Here is a 21,371-nt window from a genome sequence, read left to right on the forward strand (position 1 = left end):
AGCCTTGGGAGTCAGAGGAGATGGGTTCTAATTCCAGCTCTGCCATTTGGCTGCTGTTTGACCTTGGGCAAGCTGCTTATCTTCTCTGTGCCTCAGTTACCTCATCTGTAAAATGGGGATTGAAACTGTGAGCCCCACGTGGGACAACCAGGTTACCTTGTATCTACCCCAGCGCTTAGAACAGTGCTCGACACATTGAAAACGCTTAACAAATACTATTATTATTATTATTATTATTATTATTATTATTATTATTATGTGACCTTGGGCAAGCTACTTAACTTCTCTCTGCCTCAGTTACCTCATCTGTTAAATGGGGATTAAAACTGTGAGACCCACGTGGGACAACCTGATTATCTTGTATCTACTGCAGTGCTTAGAGCAGTGCTCAACACATAGTAAGCGCTTAACAAATACCATTATTAATAATAATAATAATAATGGCATTTGTTAAGCGCTTACTATGTGCAAAGCACTGTTCTAAGTGCTGGGGAGGATACAAGATGATCAGATTGTCCCACGTGGGGCTCACATCCCCATTTTACGGATGAGGTAACTGAGGCACAGAGAAGCTAAGTGACTTGCCCAAAGTCACACAGCAGACAGTTGGCAGAGCTGGGATTTGAACCCATGACCTCTGACTCCCAAGCCCGGGCTCTTTCCACTGAGCCACGTTATTATTATTATTATTATTATTATTATTATTATTATCATTATTATTATTATTATTATTATTATTATATGTCCCCTACCCACAACAAGTTTACAGCTGAAGTGGTGGGAGGAGTCAGACATTGATTTCAATAAATAATTTATAATGTATATATGCATGTCTGCTATGTGACTTTGGGCCAGTCATTTTACTTCTCTGTGCCTCAATTACCTCATCTCTGAAATGGGGATGAAGATTGTGAGTCCTATGTGGGACATGGACTGTATCTGACTTGATTATCTCATATTTACCCCGAGACATAATAGAGTGCCTGGCACGTAGGAAGCGCTGAACAAATAACATTTTTTAAAAAAATGCCTGGAACCACTAAGCAGTTTCTCTAAGTCACCAAAAGCATTTGATAGCATCAGTTGATCTGGATTCTGGAGTTTACTTAGCACATTTTTGGCTGCCCTGAAAGATTCATCAGGTTTCTGAGACTATTTCCCTGACAGCATGGCTGGCTCAGCAGCCCCTTCTTTCCCCACTTTATCATCATCATCATCATCATCAATCATATTTATTGAGTGCTTACTATGTGCAGAGCACTGTACTAAGCGCTTGGGAAGTACAAATTGGCAACATATAGAGACAGTCCCTACCCAACAGTGGGCTCACAGTCTAAAAGGGGGAGACAGAGAACAAAACCAAACATACTAACAAAATAAAATAAATAGAATAGATATGTACAAGTAAAATAAATAAATAAATAGAGTAATAGATGAAGATCTTTTAGACATGAGATCTGATTATCGTGTGTCTACCCCAGCACTAAGGACAGTGCTTGGCACTTAGTAAGCGCTTAACAAATACCACCATTATTACTACTTTTATATTAAAAGTCTAAAAGATCACATATGTGATCACATATGTAAAAATCACATATACCCATCATGATAAAGCAGGGAAAGAAGGGCCACAGAGCCAGCCATGCCATCAAAGAAATAGTGTCAGAATCTTAATAAATAAATCTTTCGGGGCAGCGAAATGTGCTAAGTAAACTCCAGAATCCATATCAACCAATCCTATCAAATGCTTTTGGTTCCTTAGGAAATCTGTTTAGTGATTTGGGGGAATTTCTTTTTTTTATGGTATTTATTAAGCACCTGCTATGTGTCAGGCACTTTACAAAGCCCTAGGGTCAATACAAGATGATCAGGTTGGACACCGCCCCTGTCCCCAGTGGGGCTCACACTCTTTATCCCCATTTTACAGATGAGGTGACTGAGGCCCAGAGAAGTGAAGTGACTTGCCCAAGGTCACAGAGCAGACAAGCAGTGGGCACTTGTCAGCGTATTTTTCCAAAACTGATCTGACACATTCACTGCTGGGTAGTTTTAAAGTGGCCCGCAGAAAACACAGACTCAGGGAGTTTACTTCTTCCCAAGCTTGAAAAAGAAAAATATCTAAATTTGAAAATAAAAATCGGGTCAGGGTGCCGGTGCAGTAATTTTGGACTTAAATGTTTATCCACTAAAAAAATTTGAATCAGATATAAGCATGGATTACAAGCTAAGTAGTAGGATTTAGAAGCCAGGATGTTATTAATCCGTATTCCACCTATTTGGATAATTGAATAATCACCACTGCTTTTGGCTGTGCTCAGAAGTGTACTGTAGATTTTGTTTCGCTGAGTCCCTTTGGAAATTATGTCCTGTCATCAACAGGCCACTAGCGGCTATTAAATAACATGTGTATATCTTGTAAACACATTATACATAAATACATGACCTCTATTGCATTTTCCCTCATTATCTACATATGTATATGTACATGTATAGACAGATATGTAATCTACATATGTATATATAGGTTTATGCCCATTTAAAGTTAAACTGTTGCTGCAACCGTTCCTAACTTTTTTGTCTTTGCTCTATGTCGCCGTGTTTGCATAGTGATATTGTCATAAATGTGATTGGCTGAAGAAGGTGGAACTGAAAATAAACATTTGTTTTGGTTCAGATGTCACTTTCTGAATTTTTCAGTGGAAGTGAAGAAGCCCTTTCCAACGAAGACTGTGAAAATGTGTACCACTTGGTATATTCAGCTCACCGGCCTGTTGCTGTAGCAGCAGGAGAGTTCCTTCACAAAAAGTGAGTTTACTCTCATTTCTTGCACCACTACCTGGTTTCGGATAGTTCCAGAAAGCAGAATCTGGAGGGGCAGGTCCAGGAGTGGTCAGATTCAACTCCTGGACATTAAGCTTTGGTTTTCTCATATCCCCAAAGCAGGCGGGCTCCTGTTCCTTCTTTCCATCCTAAAGAACATTTTCTTTTGCCCGAACTTGAGGGAGATTTCTGAGGAATCAGAATGTGTGACATGTTTCCGGGAATATCGTGCACAAATAAGAGACTTTGAAATCTAATATACTTTGGAAATAAACATTTGGGTGTTCTGAGATTGAAAAGATTGTGGTTAAAAAAAAGGAAACAGTTATTTCTTCATATCACTCAAAAATGACCTTCTCTACTAATTTTGGAAATCACAGAGTTTTATGAGGACTTAGGAAAGGCTCTAGGTGAAGGGGAAGCTCGTGGCTGTATTCTATGGATAGTCTTATTATTCAGTCCACGTAAATATGAACAGCATGTAAGACACCATATCCCCAAATGCTCTTTCTAACCTTGAATGTTCTTTTTTTTAATGGAATTTTCATTCTGGTTCTTTAAAGGTTAACTAAATTTCAGTGGCATTTTCACTGAAGGAGAAAAGCTTGCGCAATTCTTTTTGTGGCTTTTTGTTAAGTGCACAGATGTTTGGCATTAGCCACGATTTAAGTTTTTTAAATGGAATTTTTCAATTTATGGGGCTATTTTTGCCAATTTAGGGAATTTATAGTTCTGGCTACTTTAAAAGACGTTCCTTTCGTAGTTGATTGAAGTATATTGGCATTTGCAAACTCAAAATGCACCAAGCCAGTTTGAGGCCATCATAGAGAGTACTAAAAAATGCAATTAAAAAAACCTAAAGCAAATACAATTAATTGTTCAGCCATTAAATGGCCAAGATGTTTCTTACCACATATAATCCATCCACTATTGCTGTAAATGAACAAAATAATCTGAATATTTTCTGATATAGTGAAATGTGGCCGTTAAGATTAAGCATTCAGGAGAACCTTGTCTTTAATTTTCCTCAGCATAATTCCCTTTGTGCCAGCATACCATATTATTTACCTTGCTTTTCATCCTTCCTTTAGACTTTTGTTGCTGCCTCCTTCCACCTCAGCCATTATCCAGCAACCCCCCTCTGCCTCATCACTTTTACATCTATTGAGGCCAAGGTGATGTTGGCTATTTTCCTTCACAGTCGCTGTTTTATTGCCAGGGTTAATGCCACTGAGGCTATAATGTGGCCTGCCTAAGGGCTTTAAGATTCTAGGAACCACACTGACCTTATGAACTCATTCTCTTTTAAAGGTAGATAAGGAGTAGCAACAGTGGTTCCATCTTGATTCCCTTGGCATCCTCTTCACTCTGGCCTCGTGCCTGGATTTACATCGATTCTACTGGGCTATGACGTTTGCCAGGTGGCCAGGCTGTTCATTACAAAGAGGTTCTAGCCCATTAATGGTCTTCAGTACCAATAATTGTAATGTTGTGGAAATACTTCCCTTAAAATGTTGTGACCAGGACACAGAAGAAAATTGGGGCCATTTTTCATCTACCTAGAGAGTACAGTCCTTTAGCAGGTAGGGTCCATTTATTTACTCGAAGTGAAATTTGAAAACACCTGAAATTTTGAATTTGAAATAACCTGGAGAGATTTATGTGATTTCTATAGTTTTCCTTTCCTGGATGATTTAGAAATATCATGGGTGAAGTTGAATCAATCAACCAGTGGAATTTTTTGAAGGGTTTCTCCGTACAGAGCATTGTACTCAGCGCTTGGGGAACTAAGTAGACACTATTCCTGTCTTCCAGGAGTTTCCAGTCCAGCCGGAGTGGTAGACAGTAAAATAAGTTTCAGGTACAGGGAGCAACCACAATGAGAACTACATGGTGTGGTTTGAAAAAAGACAAAAAAGACAGTGATGCAGAGATTGATATTCAAGCAATGATGGAAAAATCTCAGCTCTTTCATATGAAAGTTTTTCAGTTAGAGGTCCAAAATTTGGCTGTTCACAGATCTACAAAGTCTTCACTTTTCCTAGACCCCAGGTGGGACCCAGGAACGCCTTTTTCATCTTTGGAAACATAATTTAGGTCCTTTTTTTCTCAACAGTCACAGACCTCAGGATAATTGTCCAAGCTTTCTAAACTCCTATGGACTTACAGAATGCCATGCCTGAAAACTTCAGTAACTGCAGGTTTTCTGACTGCACACTTTTTGGAATATAGGCCCATGTGTGGGTTTTTGCTGTGACTGAATCTTGGTCCAAAACTGCCGTTCAAGATGTTGATTTTTTGCCTCAGCATAATCCGTTTCTTCTGAAAGTAGTATTTGCGTAGTGCTACCTCTACAGCCCAAGTAATTCATTCATTGTCGTATTTATTGAGCACTTACTGTGTGCAAAGCACTGTTCTAAGCACTTGAGAGAGTACAATATAACAATAAGCAGACACAGTCCCTGCCCACAACGAGCTTATAGTCTAAAGGGATTTGGGAGTAATGCCTGCACACCACCCCCAAATAAGCTAAATCAGTTCATTTAAAGAACAGAAGGCTTTATTCTCCTTTCCTCGTAGCACGAGCTAAAATCATGGCAGTTTCTCTTGGTAGACTGGGCCTTTGAAACGACCTCATTCCCGTTGTATTTTCATAGGAAACAAGAGTAGCTCTCCTAATATTTACTATACTTTAACTTTGAAGAAATAGGCCATTTTTCATGTTCTGCAGATTGCAGTTGGCCCGGGAGTCAAGTATTTTACAGTGTGGTCATTCCAATCCAGGCACAGAACAGGGTACAGTATCCTGCACCCTTTTTCTCTCCCCACCCCTCCTGGTTTGCCACCTTTTGTACCTGGGATGGCTTTAGTGCCCGTGCTCCGGTAGCACCCTGGGAGGCTGCCGGATGGATTCTCCCATCTAGAATGACTTCCTAATTCCTCAGGCCGAAGAAAGTATGTGGAGGAATTGAGTATAGTAGTAGTGGTTATGCAGCATCCCTCCCACTCTCTGGCCCCATTGGTGCCTGAAGGGTAATCGGTGAGAAAATAGGCAGGGGTGCAGTGCATTCTGAAAGGCCCACAGTGACACAATAGGTGTTGCTTTGGTACTTGCTGAGGTCTTTTCTGCCCACTTAAGGAGGCAACCAGTTTACTTTGGCAGTGACTCTGGTCCTTTCTGCCAGGCAGCCATTTTTCTATCTCCCTTCTGGCCCGCCCACTTTGCTGAATACCTTATCTGGTCCTTTAGTCAGAAACCTTCACGCCGACAGCACCACCCCTGCAAATGGATCGGAGACTAGAACCCAGGTCTTTGGAGTCTCTAATCTTGGCCCTGTACAAATGGCAGGTGTGTTTGAGACTAAAATCCCAACAGACCCACCATACACTTATGTGAGGATGTACTGCTAGCTGTGTGTCACCTCTCCCCTTCCCTTCCCCGCCAGAAACGAGGCTAGTCCAGGTCAGAGGAGGCCAGGCCAGATCACGGAGTTTCACGGTTCTTAGATGAAGTAAGCCAGCGTGTGTGTGAGTGCTAATTGTGGTTGATGGAATGGCATGTCCAGAGAGAGGGACCCCCTCCTGGAGATGACTTTTTAGGAAAACCATAAAGGTGGCGAGAGGGGTGGTTTGGTGGATTTCAGAGGGAATAAAGTTCTGTGGAGGAAGAAGGACTTCATTCATTCTTTCAATCGTATTTATTGAGCACTTACTGTGTGCAGAGCACTGTACTAAGTGCTTGGAAAGTACAATTAGGTAACAGAGACAATCCCTACCCAACAACAGGCTCACAGTCTAGAAGTGAGGAGACAGACAAAAAAAAACCAAGTAAACAGGCATCAATATATATAAATAGAGTTATAGATATGTACACATTGTTAATAAAATGCATAGAGTAATAAATATGTACATATATGCACTGACCTGCACATTGGGTCCTAAGATGGGAAAGGGGAGAATGAGGTACAGTTGGGAGATTAGCTAAACAGGAACAAAGAGTGCGAACTGGGGTGAAGGGAGCTAAGAGAATATAAAAGATAAGAAGTAGACCGCTAGAGGAGAGCCTCGAAACCACTAGTTTGGTTTTTCTGTTCTGTGCAGGTAAATATCAACGGTACGGATTGGATATGTACCTTGTGCAGAGCACTGCACTGAGTGCTTGGAAGAATCCTGCAGTCAGTGGTCTTTATTGAGGGCTTACTGTATGCAGAGCACTGTACTAAGTGCTTGGGAAAGTACAGTGCAACACATTTGCACTGTGCAGTGCCGACACCATCGCTGCCCTCAGAGAGCTCCCAATTTGATGGTAGAAGCTTAAATGGGTTGCCTTTGGAGGCCTCTGAGGTAGAACAATCAGTCGTATTTATTGAGCACTTACTGTGTGCTGAGCACTGTACTAAGGGCTTGGAAGAGTACGATATAACAATAAACAGACTCATTCCCTGCCCACAGTGAACTTATAGTGTAGAGGAGAATGATGCTTTCTGAATTACAATATAGGAAGATGATCCTGGCAGCTGAGTGGAATAGAAACTGAAGAGGAGCAACCAAAGAGACAAATTCAGTATCCCAGATGGAAGTGAGAAGGGCTCGGACATAGATATTGGCATAAAGGTGAAGGTGAGGGGCAGGTTTGAAAATATTAGGGGGGATATTAAGCCATTTCGAGGCAGACTCAATGTGGCAGGTGAAACAGAGGCCTCAAAGATAACACTTAGGTCCAGGTCTTCTGTGACAGGGGATTTGTCAGGCGCAGTGAGATAGCAAGGAGGGGAGTCGACCTAGGAGGAAAAATGAGGGTTCAGCATTTTCCACATTGAAATGAGGTTCCTGGAGTGTCATACATGTAGCGGTGTTCTGGAGACAGAAAGAGATGCAAGATTGTAACAGAGATGAAAGGTTAGATCTGGTTATGTTTCCATAGTGTGGTGGTTATCATGTTCGCCTAACACGCGAAAGGTCCCCGGTTCGTAAATGGGCGGAAACGTTGAAATTTTCAGTGCTTATAACAGTGCTTGGCACATAGTAAGCGCTTAACGAATACCATCGTCGTCATCTGGTGAAAAAGATTTCGAGCTGTTAGCCGAAAGCCACGGGGTCAGATGAGTGCCCCAAAGAAGTACCTAATGAGAACTCATGGGGCTCAGAAGAGTCGTGTGGAACACCCACAGTTAAGGAAGGGGTGAGGAAAAGAGCGAACCAAGGAGGAGAGAGAGAGTGAGCCAAGAGGTAGGAAGCCATCCAGATGACCGCGCTGTCGGCCTAATGGATCAGCTAGGTTGCTAGGAGAGAGTGGTCAGGATTGTTGAAGGCAGCCTTAAGTTCAAAGAGGATTAGGATAGAGCAGTGAAGAAGAGAACACTGGGGGCCTTGGTGAACATGGTCTCAGTGGAGTGAGAAGGGCAGAAGTCAGATGACAAGAAGTTTAGACAGTGAGTTGATGGAGAGGAAGTGAAAGAAGAGTATGTTTAAGGATCCTCCTTTGTGGCCTGTTTTCCGATACATAAGAGCTTAATTGAGAGCTCTTCCACTGCTATAAATCGACTTCTTTTTGAGAATGTGTCATTTCCCAGATTCAGTATCGTATTTACCGTCCCATGCTTTCAGAGTACTGAGCAAATGGTAGAAGTAATCGCCTTTCTGTTCTTTGAGAGCAGCATTGGCCCAGATCTGCATTCACTAAGCCAAGTTTTCCTCAAGGCATTTTTTGCAGTAATGTGAAGTGTTTGTAACTGACCAGCATAATTTTAAGTGTTATAATTGTATTGACTATTTCTGGATCTTGTAGTCAGGGAAATTTTTTTTTTTATGTTCATAATGAGCTGCTGGCTTGTTCAGAGTGGGAGGCAAGAGATGAACATTCAGTGGAAATAAGATGATGAAGGTTTAGCCTTTTTTAAATGCGTTTGGTTTGGTTTAACAACAGAACTCTTCTATTGAATGTGAAGTCAGTTCTTGAACTTTCTAAATGTGGTCTTCCCCTCCCGCCGGCATTCCTGCCGACAGAAAACCGTGGATACATTTGACTCCCACATAACAGGAATGACACCGGTTTCCAGAATCTATTTCTGCACCAGAGTGATGTGGTTTTCCAGTAGCATTTTGCTGATTTTATTTTATCTTCACTATTTTCTCTGAAGCCAAAAGGAGTTGGTCATACACCACCAGAGACCACTGGATCACCGGGAAGGGGACGTGTGTTAACGTGAAAATTATAGTGCTTGTTTTGTCACTTATTTCTAGATTGTTTAGCAGACATGATCCCCAAGCAGAAGAAGCATTAGCGAAGAGGAGAGGGCGCAACAGTCCCAATGGGAACCTTATCAGGATGCTGGTTCTTTTCTTTCTTGAAAGTGAGGTAAAGATATTTCCAATGAAACACAACCTTTTTTTTTTTTAACCAATTTTACAGATTCTGCAAATCTGCAATTTACTTCAAGGTCAATGATCAGCCATTTCAAACCTATAGAAAGAAACAGATTTCTTTGTTCTTCAGGAAACTGCCTCCACAGATCTGCACTCATGGAGTCAGTTCTGCAGGTTGTGGATCTTGGGAACCTTGAAAAGCAGTTAGTCTAGCAAGGGTTTTACGAGCTTAGATGCAGGTACAGATCAACACCAAAGCTGGAGTGCTAAAAGTGCATCGTTTTCAAAGCTCCTGAAAGCAGGAAAGACGGGTGTCTTACAGTATTTTAATGTCCTCTTTCTTTGCTAGCTTTGTTCGTACTTTCTCGCGTATGTCTCAACACATCCGAGAACCATTTCTGCAGGCACATCACAGACGGGATAATCCGTTGCACTCCTAGTTACACTCTCATTGGAAGTGTGATTCAGCTGCAGTTTGACACTCTCATCATGAGTGATACGGGTCTAAAAAGCATACATATGGACATGTTGAAAAAACACTTTTAATCACCGTCTCATTTAGTAGTTCTTCCGTCTTTGGCATTTGCGATTGAAATCTCTGACACAGATGCGTGTAACGATTAGCAAATAAGACTAATAAAAGGGAAGGTGTGTTTTGGAGATCAAGTACTCCCATTAGGGTAGTCATAGCTCTTGAACTATTCGCTTGAGTTTTGAAGGCAAAGGAAGACCAGGTCTCAATTTGTCCCAGATTGCTGTTCGTGGATGTCTTCTAAATATCTCCGTCTGTCAGTGTCATCTGTGGTAATATGTTTTCATTGCCATTTGCTTCCTTCCTCAGTAGTCAGTCGTTGGGGAGGAGGAGGATTTATGAGGCAAAATTCAAGCATGTACTCTATGCCAAGCCCACTGCTAAATGCTGGGGAAGATAGCAGAATATTCAGGGTCAGACACAGTCCCCATTCCACCTAGGGCTCACAGCTAAAGAAGGAAGGAAAAACGATATTTTGTCTCCGTTTTACAGATGAAGAAACTGGGGCACAGAGAGGTTAAGCGACTTGTCGCACAACAGGTTCTACTCTGGGGGTCTGCTGGCTCCCGCTCCTGGGCTCTTTTCCACTAGGCCTCACTGCCTCCCGTAAGGATTCGTTTAGGTCTCTCGGGTGATTTAGAAAAATGCGTTTTAGTCTTTGGATAACGTTGTGGCTGCTGAGTTAGAGAATGAATCCTTTTCAAATCTTCCATCTTCACCAGTTAGTTACAATGGTTCCATTTGAGGCTTCTTAGTTTTAATAGAGTCAAGAAATTCAGGCACTTGGGCTTTGCTTAGATGACCTTTTAGTCATTATCCTTAGCAATAGCATTCTATATATTACCATTGGTACCTTCTACATCCTTCCCTATGAACCTTTTTCTCTTTTCCTAAATCTCAGTCGATCAGTCAGTAGTATTCAATGAGTGCTTACTGTATGCAAAGCACACGCACTTCTCAGAATTGAATGTTATGAATCTCCTCTTCATTTCATGATTGGTCCAACACCAGTTATGGAATGGATCTTTTCCTCATCTCTTTTCCTTCTATGTTTGGCTTTTTTCCACCAGAACCTCTTATGTAGTCCTATCTCTGCATCATCACCGTAGGGATGGAGGTTTCCACTTTGATTTAAGGATCCGATGTAAGGTAGAAGACTTTTGAAACAACGAAAAGCTCTTTACTTCTGATTGGGTTCTTTCTTTTTCATAACTAGATGGTGTTTATTGTTCATTACTGCCCAACTCAGTTCTTTAGGGTATCTAGGACAAGTAAAAGTGGTCCAGTGACAAGTCTAGTGCCCTCTGAGAGGGAGTACATGTCAGCTCTTCCCGGAAATCTCTCCCCGCCGAGTCAATCCCAGCACTTTTCCTTAAACACAGGGTTATGCCAGAGTGCAAGCCCCACTGCTCTAGTGGAACTAGGTGTAATATCCCAAAACTAGACCGGTGGTTTATGCAGCCCAATGTCCTCCCACTGACTTTCCCATCACCGTAGACACCACTGTCCTCCTCCCTGACTCGCAAGCTCATCACCTTGGCATGATCCTTGTCTCATCCCCCTCATTCAGTCGGTCGTGAAATCCTGTCGGTTCTACCTTGGCACCATCTCTAGAATCCGCCTCTTACTCTCCATCCCGGCTGCTGCCCCGCTGGCTGGCCCAGGCACGGGTCGTATCTCCCCCCTACTACTGCTTCGGCTTCCCGGCTCACCTCCCTGCCTCCAGCCTCTCCCCATTCCAGTCCATCCTTCACTCTGCTGCCCAGATCACTTTTCTGAAAAAAGGTTCAGTCCACGTCTCCCCACTGCTCAACAACCTCCAACGGCTACCTGTCCACCTCCTTGTCAAATAGGAGCTCCTTACGGTCAGCTTTAAGACACTCAACCAGCTCTCCCCTCCTTCTTTATCTCACCGATCACCTACTACAACCCTCCCCACGGTCTTCACTGCTCTAACGCCAACTTAATTAATTTACCTTCATCTCATCTACCTCGCCGCCACCCCCTTGGCTTCACCCTCCCTCTCGACTGGAACTCCCCCTTCATAATCATAATAATAATAATAATAAGGGTGGCATTTATTAAGCGCTTACTATTTGCAAAGCACTATTCTAAGTGCTGGGGAGGTTTCAAGGTGATCAGGTTGTCCCATGGGGGGCTCACAGTCTTCATCCCCATTTTCCAGGTGAAGGAACTGAGGCCCAGAGAAGTGAAGTGACTTGCCCAAAATCACACAGCTGACAATTGGCGGAGCCGGGATTTGAACCCTTGACCTCTGACTCCAGAGCCCGGGCTCTTTCCACTCTTTCCGGGCTCTTTCCCTTCTAGACTGTGAGCCAGCTGTTGGGTAGAGAATGTTTCTATGTGTTGCTGACTTGTACTTCCCAAGCGCTTAGTACAGTGCTCTGCACACAGTAAGCACTCAATAAATACGATTGATTGATTGATTTCCACTGAGCCCCGCTGCTTCATTCATTTAATCATATTTATTGAGCGCTTACTGTGTGCAGAGCACTGTACTAAAGCACTTGGGAAGTACAAGTTGGCAACATAGAGAGACGGCCCCTACCCAACAGCAGGCTCACAGTCTAGAAGGGGGGAGATAGACAACAAAACAAAACATATTAACAAAATAAAATAAATAGAATAAATATGTACAAATAAAATAAATAAATAAATAGAGTAATATACATATATACAGGTGCTGTGGGGAGGGGAAGGAGGTAAGGCGGTGGGATGGGGAGGGGGAGGAGGGGGAGAAGGGGGAAGCATGCTTCCCCATGCTTCCTTCATATTAGACCACCACTCTCAGCATCTTCAAAGGCCGATTAAAATCATACCTCCTCTTTTCCCCAACTATTCACCTTGTCTTCTGAGTCAGGTACATATTGGGGTCTGTACCCCTTAAACATTTTGATTGTCTCCCCATCCTAACCCCACATCACCCTTAAGCATGTTGTTACTCACCCCACCCCAACCCCACAGAACTTCTGTACATATCATTTATTTGTTTCAACATCTGTCCCCACAATAGACCTTCAGCCGCTCAAGGGCAGGAATTGTGTTCACCAACTCTGCTCCATTGTAGTTTCCCTAGTAATAATAATGATAATGATGGTACTTGTTAAGTGCGTACTATGTGCCAAGCACTGTTATAAGCACTGGGCAGTCCTAATCTCCATTTTACAGATGAGGCAACTGAGGCACAGAGAAGTTAAGTGATTTGCCTAGAGTCACACAGCTGATAAATGGCGGAGCCGGGATTAGAACCCATGACCTCTGACTGCCAAGCCCTTGCTCTTTCTAATAAACCACACTTAATACAGTACTCTGCACACAGTAAAGCGCTCAATAAATACCATTGATTGATTGGTCTGGCAGTTATGCTGAGGGACTAGTGTGATGTCTGCCCTCTTTGACATCCATTGTCTTGATACGTATAAATTGGCATACACGGCTTCCTTTTCTAGTAAATTCCACGTGTTTTACCAACCACTGTGCAAGAAAGTTTTTCCTCTTCATCATCAATGGTATTTTTTGAGCACTTATTTTCATTAAATTATTTTCATTAAGAAGCAGCGTGGCTCAGTGGAAAGAGCAGGGGCTTGGGAGTCCGACGTCATGGCTTCTAATCCCAGCTCCTTCACTTGTCAGCTGTGTGACCTTGGGCGAGTCACTTAACTTCTCTGTACCTCAGTTACCTCATCTGTAAAATGGGGATTAAGACTGTGTGCCCCACATGGGACAACCTGATGACCTTGTATCTATCCCAGCTCTTAGAATAGTACTTGGCGGCACATAGTAAGCGCTTAACAAATACCATTATTATCGTTATTATTATTATTCAATCATATTTATCAAGCGCTTATCCATATGCATAGCACTTGGCACTTGGAAGACTATAGGACAACAGAGTTGGTAAGCACATTCCCTGCCCACAGCGAGTTACAGCTTTTTGTTGTAAACCCTGCATCTTCTAGCGTCAGTGGAAGCTCTGAAGACTCAATGTTGGTGGGATTTAGTGAACACCCATTGTCCGATCTTCCCGTCCAGGCTGTAAGCTCATTGTGGACAGGGAATGTGTCTGTGTATTATTGTATCATACTCTCCCAAGCGCTTGGTACTTTGCTCTACACACAGTAGGTGTTCAATAAATATGATTGAATGATGAATGAATGAATGTAGACTTCAGTTATGTCCCTTTTCAGTCTTCATCTTTCCATTCGGGAGACGTAATCTCCCTGATTGTTTTAGATACTCTTCTCTGTGCCCTCTCCAGTGTTTCTTCTCAGATGACAGCACCCAAAACTACATGCAGTATTCCAGGTGCAGTTATATAGTAGGTGTATAGAGTGGCACAACTGTGGCACGGAAGATTTTGTACCACTTGAAGTTTCTTGAGACTCTAGATGGCAGTTGGTGCATATCTGAGTTGGTGATTTATTGGTAGTATTTCTCAGGAGTGTTTTCCCCCCGTCTTTACCCATCTCGTTGGGTATGATGCTGTCGCACGGTAATCTTCTAGAGTGAGAGGCCGGGATTCAGTTTCACGTAGGAGAAACCTAGGCTACGGAGACAAACTGGAGTTCTCTGAATGGATCGCTTCCATTTTCAAACTTCCTCTTTCCTCGCTTCAGACCGTGTCCATTTTGCACAGACCAAAAAAGAAATGCCACCATTAGGACTCTAACACTTTGCACTGATCTGCTCCTTCACCTGGGCTCACCACACCCTTTTTAGGATAACTGCTTTTTAACAATTTCAAGATCCAGGCAGCATGATTTGCAGTTCCAAGAGTGAATCTTTGGAGGCAGTAAATTCAGAGAACTTCATTTGGGGGTAAGTAACTTAGGAGGGAGGGGGCTCTGCCCCAAAACAGCTGGTGAATCAAAACGTAATATTAGTGCAGTATTTAGTTCTCTGCTTTCGGCGACTGTGAGCTTTCGGAGGAAAGTCCCTGTCAGTGTCTATAAATCATTCCAGTGCATGTCCTTGGGTATCTTGTTTTGACCAAACCAGTTTATTAACCTGAGTGATGATCCTTTGTGCATACATTGTACATACTTACATGACGACTTGACACCTGTCCACATGTTTTGCTTTGTTGTCTGTCTCCCCCTTCTAGACTGTGAGCCCGTTGTTGGGTAGGGACTGTCTCAATATGTTGCCAACTTGTACTTCCCAAGCGCTTAGTACAGTGCTCTGCACACAGTAAGCGCTCAATAAATACGATTGAATGAATGAATGAGTGAACATAGGGAATTTCATCATCAGGCCTTATCTTCCCGATACATATGTCTTAAACAAAGGTGACATCTTGCAGAATGGTTTAATACCCAGTGTAATTACGGATGGCAGAAACATACACCGGTCCCTCAAGAAAGAGAACATCTTTTTCAAATAATAAAATTAATAATAATATCCATGAAGTGCTTGAGAGCCAGGCACTATACTAAGTGCTGGGTTGGATGCGAGGTACAAATACAAATACTTTTGAAGACGGTAACTGTAGATTTACAATTAAATATTCACTCAAATGTACAATTTGTGTGGAGTGGTACATTTGCAACCCCGAAAAACTAGTTAAAGACAGACATTTAAATAGTAAATGTTATCCCTAACAAGTGATTAGGTTTTCAAGGGGCAGGGCATCTGGTCAGAATCCCATACGTTCGGATACTCTCTTTTTCAAAGCCTGAAAATTCTGGAATCCATTACAACGCCAGTGCGATTTCTTTATTGTTGGGTCAAAACTGGGGTTACTGAGTTTTATAACCCTAAATAAGGAATAGCAGCCATCCTGTATTTAAGCCTACTAAAGGAAGATATGGACTGAGCCCCTTCCTTCCTCTCCCCTTCGTCCCCCTCTCCATCCCCCCATCTTACCTCCTTCCCTTCCCCACAGCACCTGTATATATGTATATATGTTTGTACATATTTATTACTCTATTTATTTATTTATTTATTTTACTTGTACATATCTATTCTATTTATTTCATTTTGTTAGTATGTTTGGTTTTGTTCTCTGTCTCCCCCTTTTAGACTGTGAGCCCACTGTTGGGTAGGGACTGTCTCTATATGTTGCCAACTTGTACTTCCCAAGCGCTTAGTACAGTGCTCTGCACACAGTAAGCGCTCAATAAATACGATTAATTGATTGATTGATTGATTGAATTAGCAACTCCAACAGAATCCAACTGAGAATTCTGTTTAGGTCCCAGCAACCATAAGTAAACTAAGCCCAAAACAGACATGATCAAAATCTGTTAGGGTGCCGTGGCCAGGGAACGTGCCTCCCAACCTTCTCTGGTGTACTTTCCCAAATGCTTAGTACAGTGCTCTGTACACAGTAAGCGCTCAATAAATACCACTGATGATGATGGGGTTTATTTGGCTACCCAAACGGGAAAGTTGGCAATAGAGAGTACTAAAGAGAAGGGATGCATGATAGTATTTTCATTCATTCATTCATTCAATCATATTTATTGAGCACTTACTGTGCGCAGAGCCCTGTACTACATCCAGTTAAGTTTAAAACTACCAGGGTCTGATTGGCCAGCCTGCTGTTACCTGAGAACTTTACTTGGGAAAAGACTGTAAGCCCACTGTGGGCAAGGATTGTCTGTCTTTATTGCTGTTTTATACTTTTCAAGCACTTGATACAGTGCTGTACACATAGTAAGCGCTCAGTAAATGCAATTGAATAAATGAATGAAAAAGTTGGGAATTAAGGATAAGACTAAAATGCCCCAAGATTAAATTAATGACCTAATCCACGGTAACGTCCTTTGCACCTCGGGTGGTAGTAGTAACTGTGGTCTGTGTTAAGTGGTTTCTATGCTCCAAACCCCGGGGTAGATGCAGGCTAATTACGGTAGAACCGTCCCCGTCCCATGTGGGACTCACCACCTCAGAGGGAGGAGGGGGAACAGATGTTTAATTCCCATTATAAAAGTGAGAAAACTGAGGTACAGGGTGGGCAAGTGACTTGCCCCAGGTCTCCCAGCTGACAAGTGGTGAGGTCTCCTCACTCCCAGTTCTGTGCTCTTTCCTCGAGGCCTTGCTGTACTCTCTGATGGGTAGGGAGAAATTCCTCACCACATACAGATCATTCTGACTGGTTCTCAGGAAAAGCAGGAGGTCAGGACTGTATAGCAATCCATTTATTGACCATTTCCTTTATTAATAATAATAATTATGATAGTTGTTAAGTGCTTACTACGTGCCAGGCACTGTACCAAGTGCTGGGGTGGATACAGGCAAATTGGGTTGAACACAGTCCCTGTCCCACATTGGGCACACAGTCTTAATCCCCATTTTACAGGTGAGGTAACTGAGGCACAGAGAAGTGAAGTGACTTGCCTGAGGTCCCGCAGCAGATATGTGGCAGAGCTGGGATTGGAACCCATGACTTTATGGCTCCCAGGACCATGCTCTATCCACTACGGGATATGGTACTTGAGAGAGTACACAGAAGAGAGCACACACTGCAATAGACTGATGGTTTAAGAGGGAGGGCGAACAGAAATTCAACACTATCCCTGCCCACAAGGAGTTTACAACAAAAAAAAACCCAGCTCCAATTCTGTCACTTCCCTGTGCTCTAATCCCATGCTGATTAGGAGAAACAGCGTGGCTCATTGGAAAGAGCCTGGGCTTTGGAGTCGGAGGTCATGGGTTCAAATCCCAGCTCTGCCAATTGTCAGCTGTGTGACTTCAGGCAAGTCATCTCAGTTACCTCATCTGAAAAATGGGGATTAAGACTGTGAGCCCCATGTGGGGCAACCTGATCACCTTGTAACCTCCCCAGCGCTTAGAACAGTGCTTTGCACATAGTAAGCGCTTAATAAATGCCATCATTATCATTGGAGTCAAAGTACCTGGGTTCTACTCTTGGCTCTACCTTTTGTCTACTGTGTGATCTTAAGTGAGTCACTTTAACTTCTCTGTGCCTCAGTTTCCTCCTCCATGAAATGAGTTTATTATCTGTTCTCCCTCCCCCTTAAACCATTAGCCTCATGTGGGACAGGGACCGTCCAACTTGATTACCTTGTGTCATGGCTTAGTGGAAAGAGCAAGGACTTGGGAGTTAGAGGATGTGGGTTCTAATCCTGGCTCCACCACTTGTCTGCTGTGGGACCTTGGGCAAGTCACTTCACTTCTCTTTGCCTCAGTTACCTCATCTGTAAAATGGGGATTAAGACTGTGAGCCTCACATGGGACAACCTGATTACCTTGTATTTACCCCAGCACTTAGAAAAGTGCTTGGCACATAGTAAGTGCTTAACAAATACCATCATTATTATTATTATTATTCCCTAGTGCTTAGTACAGTGCTTGGCGGAGAGTAAACCTTTAACAAGTAGCACAGTTATTAATTATTTTTCCCAGAAGAGCTCATCTGCCTTTCCCTTGGGGGGTTGTGGCCCTGGAAGACTTAAGTCTGTGACCTCGCTCCCTATTACAGGCATGACTAAATATGCCACCTGGATGATAGGTTGCTGTGTTACCAATCAATAAATCATTCGTATTTATCGAGCACTACTGGTGCAGCTCTCATGACTCAACAGGCTATCATGGCAGGAGCGTTTGCTTATGCCAGTGAAGCTCAGCATTATGCAACTGAGAGCTATTCTCTCGTCAGGGTTACCCTTAATGGAAAGGACTAAGCCAAAGCATCTGACAAAGTTAATTCCTCTGCTGGGCAGCAGCGGCATGGCAAAGAGGCAAAGGTAGATGATCATATAATCAAAACATTGATCAGAGACAGCGGCAGAAACTTTAAGTTTTTACTGTGTGGAAGAAGGCAGCGGTAAACCTCTTCTGTATTTTTTACCAAGGAAACTCTATGGATGAAAATCCATAAAGCCACTGTGAATTGGAAACGACTCGATGGCATTTGTTGCTGATAATAACTGGGTGCAGAGCACTGTACTATGCGCTTGGGAGAGTCCAGTATAACAGAGTTGGTAGACCCATTCCCTGCCCACAGTGAGCTTACAGTCTAGAGGGGGAGGCAGACATTAATATAAATAAATTACAGATACCTACGTAATGTTCTGCGGCACTGAGGGAGAGGGGAATAAACGATGCAAATCCAAGTGCAAGGGCAACACAGAAGGGAGTGGGAGAAGAGGTAATGAGGGCTTAACGCAGGGAAGGCCTCTTGGAGGAGATGTCACTTGGATAACACTTTGAAGGTGGGGAGTGTGATTGTCAGATGTGAAGAGGGAGGGCATTCCAGGCCAGAGGTAGGATCTGGGGTTACCCCGCCCAAAGACCTTTGATCTGTAAAACTTTAATCATTATTTCCAGCCTTACTTCTGGGGGTTGGGGGTAAATGCTGTCCTCCACCTTCTAGCTCTCTCTTCACTATTCCCAACCACATTCCTTTTTTATCGTCAGGGAAATTAGAAATCGCTTCATCATTTGATAACTCTTTCTGGGGATTTTTTTTGTTAGTTTCATTTCTGCTTATTTTTATCATTCCCTCAGTTCTGCTTTTCATTATGTATACTTTCTTTTTTACTTCCCATGGCAAATTCAGTCATTCAGTCGTATTTATTGAGCGCTTACTGTGTGCAGAGCACTGCACTAAGCGCTTGGGAAGTACAGATCGGCAACCTATAGAGATGGTCCCTACCCAACAACGGGCTCACAGTCTAGAGTGGCAAATCAAAGGATGATCTTTCCTTCGCTGTATTTTTTCTTGATTAATTGCCAGGTTTCAGGATGTGAGTATGGGGGACTTTGAGGGGGTGGAACTTGAGGAGCAAAAACAGCCTATTGGATCTCTTACTACATTGTATCCATTATATAAAGTCATTATTAAACTTGAATCTCCACCCTCGACTGTCTCCCCTGCCGCTTCTGCCGAGCTTGGGTGAGTTTTGACTTGTAGCAGACGGCCTTCCACTCACTAGCCACTGGCCAAGCTACGAGTGGAACGGGTAGGCCTCTGCTTGACTCTCCCTCCCGTAGCCGAGACTAGTAGACTACTGGACACTCTCCAGGTATGATCCTGAGAGGGGCAGTAGTATTTACTGAGCGTAATTCTGTGCAGAGCATTACCAAGTACTTGAAAAACTCCTATGGCATTAATAGACCCGAACCCTGCCCTCAAGGAGTTTACAGTCTAGCAGGAGAGACTGACCAGAAATTAAATAAATTTCAGGTAGAGGTGAAAGAGCAGCTTGTAAATATATGTTCATAAAAATTATGGGGCATGGGGAGTGAGTACTTCAGTGTTTAGGGAGTGAGGGTTCAAGTGCATAGGTGATTCAGAGTTGCTGAAGTGGTTGTAATCATGCATGATAATAATAATACTTGTTAAGCACTTATTCTGTGCTAACCATTGTACTGAGCGCTGGGAGACATACGAGACAATCAAGTCTGTGAGCCCTCTGTTGGGTAGGGACCGTCTCTATGTGTTGCCGACTTGTACTTCCCAAGCGCTTAGTGCAGTGCTCTGCACACAGTAAGCACTCAATAAATACGATTGAGTGAATGAAGGAATGAATGGGTAGGGACCGTCTCTATATGTTGCCAACTTGTACTTCCCAAACGCTTAGTACAGTGCACTGCACACAGTAAGCACTCAATAAATACGATTGAATGAATGAATGAATGAAGTCAAAGTCCCTGTCCTCATGGGGCTCACAGTTGTAAGTCAGAGCAAGTAAGATTAAATCCCCGTAGTATTCATGAGGAAACTTAGGCACGGACAAGTGGAATGACTTCCCCAAGGTCACACAGCAGAGAAGTGGCCAAGCCGTGATTAGAACCCAGGTTCTCTGTCTCCCAGGCATATGCTCTTTCCACTAGACCGCATTACTTCCACTAGGCCTCACTGCTAGTAGGTGGGGAAATAGTGCGGGGAGAGGGGAGATTAGTCAGGGAAGGCCTCCTGGAGGAGAAATGATTTTTAGAAGGACTAGTGGCAGACAGGAATGGAGAAGGAATTCCTGCTGCTGGGGAGGAGCGAGAGATGGCAAGAGAGATGCGAGCCAAACGCAGTGAGTGGGTTAGTAATAGAGGAGTAAAAGTGTGGGAACTGGGTTGTCATAGAGGAGAGAATGTGCGTGAGCTGGGTTATCTTAGAGGAGGAGGTGAGGGTAAGTAGGGGAAGTCTTGGAATTCACATCTCCTCACCAAACAACCTAGTGGAAAATAGGTCAAGATAAGACTTGGGGATAGGAGGAAGGAAACGTGTTACCTCGTGGGAGTATTTTCAGGGATATCATTTAATTAAGCAAATTAGCTGATTTTATAAATTAAAATCCATACAGCTTCCTAGAAATATTCTTAGAAATCTGGAGTAAATGAGAATGATAGGGTTACTACTGTCTTTCCCCTGTTTCCCCCTGCAATGTCAAATGAACAAAACTGCACTGGAGACCAGTGATTCTCTTACACATGGCATTTTGAATGGTGCAGACTCATTTCCCTTGAAATCGTCATCTGAGAAGTACTTTCTAGGTTTTAATTTTGGTATTTTTAGAATCCTTGGGCCATTCTATCAGGCTCTAATTGCATTGCAAGGGCAACCGTTGACTGCACCATCACCTCATGGGGAAATAAATAATTAGAAAAGGTCGCCTTTCTCTTGGTTGAAGAACAGAACAAGATTTGCGTTTCATTTATACAGTGATAG

General features: G+C 43.0%; 1 protein-coding gene and 1 non-coding gene across 2 annotated transcripts in view; one reads left to right on the forward strand and one right to left on the reverse strand.

Moving 5' to 3' along the window:
* STAG1 (stromal antigen 1) overlaps positions 1-21,371 on the forward strand; it is a 463,433-nt gene that overhangs the window by 348,367 nt on the left and 93,695 nt on the right. The window contains exons 13-14 of the mRNA XM_038759978.1: positions 2,698-2,805; positions 9,064-9,178. Coding sequence (XP_038615906.1) covers positions 2,698-2,805; positions 9,064-9,178 — 223 coding nt within the window. The remainder of the gene's footprint in view (positions 1-2,697; positions 2,806-9,063; positions 9,179-21,371) is intronic.
* Positions 19,612-19,749, reverse strand: LOC119934796. The gene has a single exon (XR_005453012.1). It is a non-coding gene; the product is annotated as a small nucleolar RNA SNORA7 (small nucleolar RNA).

Source organism: Tachyglossus aculeatus, chromosome 1 (genome assembly GCF_015852505.1).
Source record: "Tachyglossus aculeatus isolate mTacAcu1 chromosome 1, mTacAcu1.pri, whole genome shotgun sequence".
In the NCBI taxonomy this organism is placed as follows: domain Eukaryota; kingdom Metazoa; phylum Chordata; class Mammalia; order Monotremata; family Tachyglossidae; genus Tachyglossus; species Tachyglossus aculeatus.